Source organism: Gekko japonicus, unplaced genomic scaffold (genome assembly GCF_001447785.1).
Source record: "Gekko japonicus isolate JY-2015 unplaced genomic scaffold, Gekko_japonicus_V1.1 scaffold275, whole genome shotgun sequence".
NCBI classification, from domain to species: Eukaryota; Metazoa; Chordata; class Lepidosauria; order Squamata; family Gekkonidae; genus Gekko; species Gekko japonicus.
The window spans coordinates 1166435-1167529 of record NW_015170895.1 but is presented as its reverse complement, the minus strand read 5'-3'; the positions used below and the strand labels follow the sequence as shown (position 1 = coordinate 1167529).

General features: G+C 64.4%; 1 protein-coding gene across 1 annotated transcript in view; it reads left to right on the top strand.

The window, feature by feature from the left end:
• Window positions 1-609: 609 nt before the first annotated feature.
• The window catches only part of HSF1 (heat shock transcription factor 1), a 59959-nt gene continuing 59473 nt past the window's right edge, over window positions 610-1095 (top strand). The window contains exon 1 of the mRNA XM_015418502.1: window positions 610-905. Within this exon, the coding sequence (XP_015273988.1) occupies window positions 777-905 (129 nt within the window). The 5' untranslated portion in view covers window positions 610-776. The remainder of the gene's footprint in view (window positions 906-1095) is intronic.

The window sequence follows — 1095 nt, the reverse complement described above, 5'->3', positions numbered from 1 at the left end:
ACTGGAACGTTACTCTTAATGGAGGATGAGAGAAGTCAGGAGTGCAAATAAATCAAGTAAATAAGTAAGATACACAACTGAGCACCAGTGCTCCCTCTAAGCGTGGAGTCTTGTGAGCAAAAATTCTACTTTGTGAACTACTGGCATTAAAGTTGTGAGTGAGCCATTTGGCAACTGCATAAATTACTTGCTCTGGAGTCATCCTTCCTGAGCGAAGACAAAAATGTGTGAGCTGGAGGCTAAAAATGTAAGCTAGCTCACACTCACTCAGCTTAGAGGGAACACTGCGTGAGCACCAAGGTTCTCTCCGGAAGCAGAAAACAAAGTGAGATCCACGTTCCCCGGCCTCTTTGGCAGGAACCTGGAAGCACGTGCACTCTTTCTTCACGTCTTGTGTTTGCCAACCCAGGAAGGCGTGAGCACCCGCACAGGCGCAGAATTGCCGTTGGGCTCAGAAGCGCGAGGCATGCGCGGAGCCGTCCGAAGGAGAGCCCGGGAGCCAGTGCGCACGCGCGAGACGACGGTTTCCCTTCCCCCCCCCTTCCCAGTGATGAGAATAATAAAGTCTCGACCCGAGCGGGGCGGCCGCGGGTTACTGCGCCTGCGCAGGCTGTCAGGCGTCACAAGATGGCGGCGGCCATACCGGGCTGCGCTGAGGGGCCGAGTGCGCAGGGAGTGGCCGCGCCCGGGGGCCGTCTCCGCCGCTAGTCCGCCGGGCGTTCGGGGCGCGGGGCCGAGGAGAGGCGCGCCGGCGGCGGGGAGGGCCCAGCCGAGCCATGGAGAATGCCGGCGGCGGCGGAGGAGGAGGCGGAGGCGCAGGTGGCAGCAACGTCCCCGCCTTCCTCACCAAGCTGTGGACCCTGGTCGAGGACCCCGAGACGGACCCGCTCATCTGCTGGAGCCCGGTGAGCGGAGGAGGAGGACGGAGGGGCCCTGCCGCCGGGCCTTCCCGCCGGGCCCGCCCACAGCGCCGAGCGCCCCGCCTGCCCGGCCGGCTCCGCCTCACGGGGGCCTGGTCGGACCAGGCAGGCAAGCAGGCGGGAGAAAGGGCCCTGGCCGTCCGGCGTGGGGGGGGGGGGGGGGGGGGGGGGCACC